This window comes from Tiliqua scincoides, unplaced genomic scaffold (assembly GCF_035046505.1).
Source record: "Tiliqua scincoides isolate rTilSci1 unplaced genomic scaffold, rTilSci1.hap2 HAP2_SCAFFOLD_78, whole genome shotgun sequence".
In the NCBI taxonomy this organism is placed as follows: Eukaryota; Metazoa; Chordata; class Lepidosauria; order Squamata; family Scincidae; genus Tiliqua; species Tiliqua scincoides.
The window spans coordinates 31,633-32,500 of record NW_027101658.1 but is presented as its reverse complement, the minus strand read 5'-3'; the positions used below and the strand labels follow the sequence as shown (position 1 = coordinate 32,500).

Genomic DNA, 868 nt, shown 5'->3' with positions numbered 1-868 from the left:
GGGGGCGGACGAGACCCCCCCCCCCGGGAGAGGGAGGCACCTGTCCAAACTCACCTGCGCGCTGCGCTGCGGGCGGGCGGCTGCGCGGGGACTGCGCCGAGCCCGGGCTGGGTCGCGGTGGGTCCCGCCAGCCCAGGCAGCCCCAGGAGGCGAGCAGGACGCCCAGACCCCACAGCAGCCCCATGGCGGCGGGGCCGGGGAGCTGGCCGGCCCGGAGAGGTGCTGCCGGGCGCGGGGAAGGCGGCGGGGTCTGCCTGGTGGTGGCGCCGCCGAGCCCAGCGCGCTCAGCTGCGGCTGCGGCCCCGCTAAAAGCCTGCCGCTCGCTGGCCCGGGAAGGAGGCGGCCCCGCCGCCCCCGCAGCGCCCCGCCCGCCGCTCCCGGGCCAAGCCCGCCTCCCTCCGCCCGCCCAGCTGGAGCTCCGGGCGCCCGGCCAGCTGCCGCATTCCCAGCCCGGTCACTTCCGAAGGGCGGGGAGGGAGGGGGCCAGGCTCGGAATGTCGCCTCCAGGGGGTGGCCAGGAGCCCGGGGGGGGGGAACCCTCATCATCTTCATCCTCATCTTCATCATCCTCATCTTTTAGTGCTTTGCTGATGTCTTGCGCCGTCAGACTGCTCTTCTCCAATGACCTGGTGTGTGCTGAGCCTGCGGAACCCCTTGCCACCGGAGGGCATCCAGCCTGGATTAGTGACACAGGGATGCAGAGGCCTTGTGGGTTCCTAGGATGAGGAGTGGGGTGGGATGGGCGGAGGTGGGGTTTCCCTGCCCGAGGGAGGGGGCGAGGCTCGGAATGTCGCCTCCAGGGGGTGGCCAGGAGCGGGGGGGGGGAAACCCTCATCATCTTCATCCTCATCTTCATCATCCTCATCTT

The 868-nt window shown here is 71.9% G+C and overlaps 1 protein-coding gene across 3 annotated transcripts in view; it reads right to left on the bottom strand.

The window, feature by feature from the left end:
* Window positions 1-343, bottom strand: part of ADAM15 (ADAM metallopeptidase domain 15) — a 37,005-nt gene extending 36,662 nt beyond the window's left edge. For all 3 annotated transcript variants that reach the window (XM_066611083.1, XM_066611084.1, XM_066611085.1), the window contains exon 1: window positions 55-343. In XM_066611083.1, coding sequence (XP_066467180.1) covers window positions 55-184 — 130 coding nt within the window. In that variant the 5' untranslated portion in view covers window positions 185-343. The remainder of the gene's footprint in view (window positions 1-54) is intronic.
* Window positions 344-868: the final 525 nt, after the last annotated feature.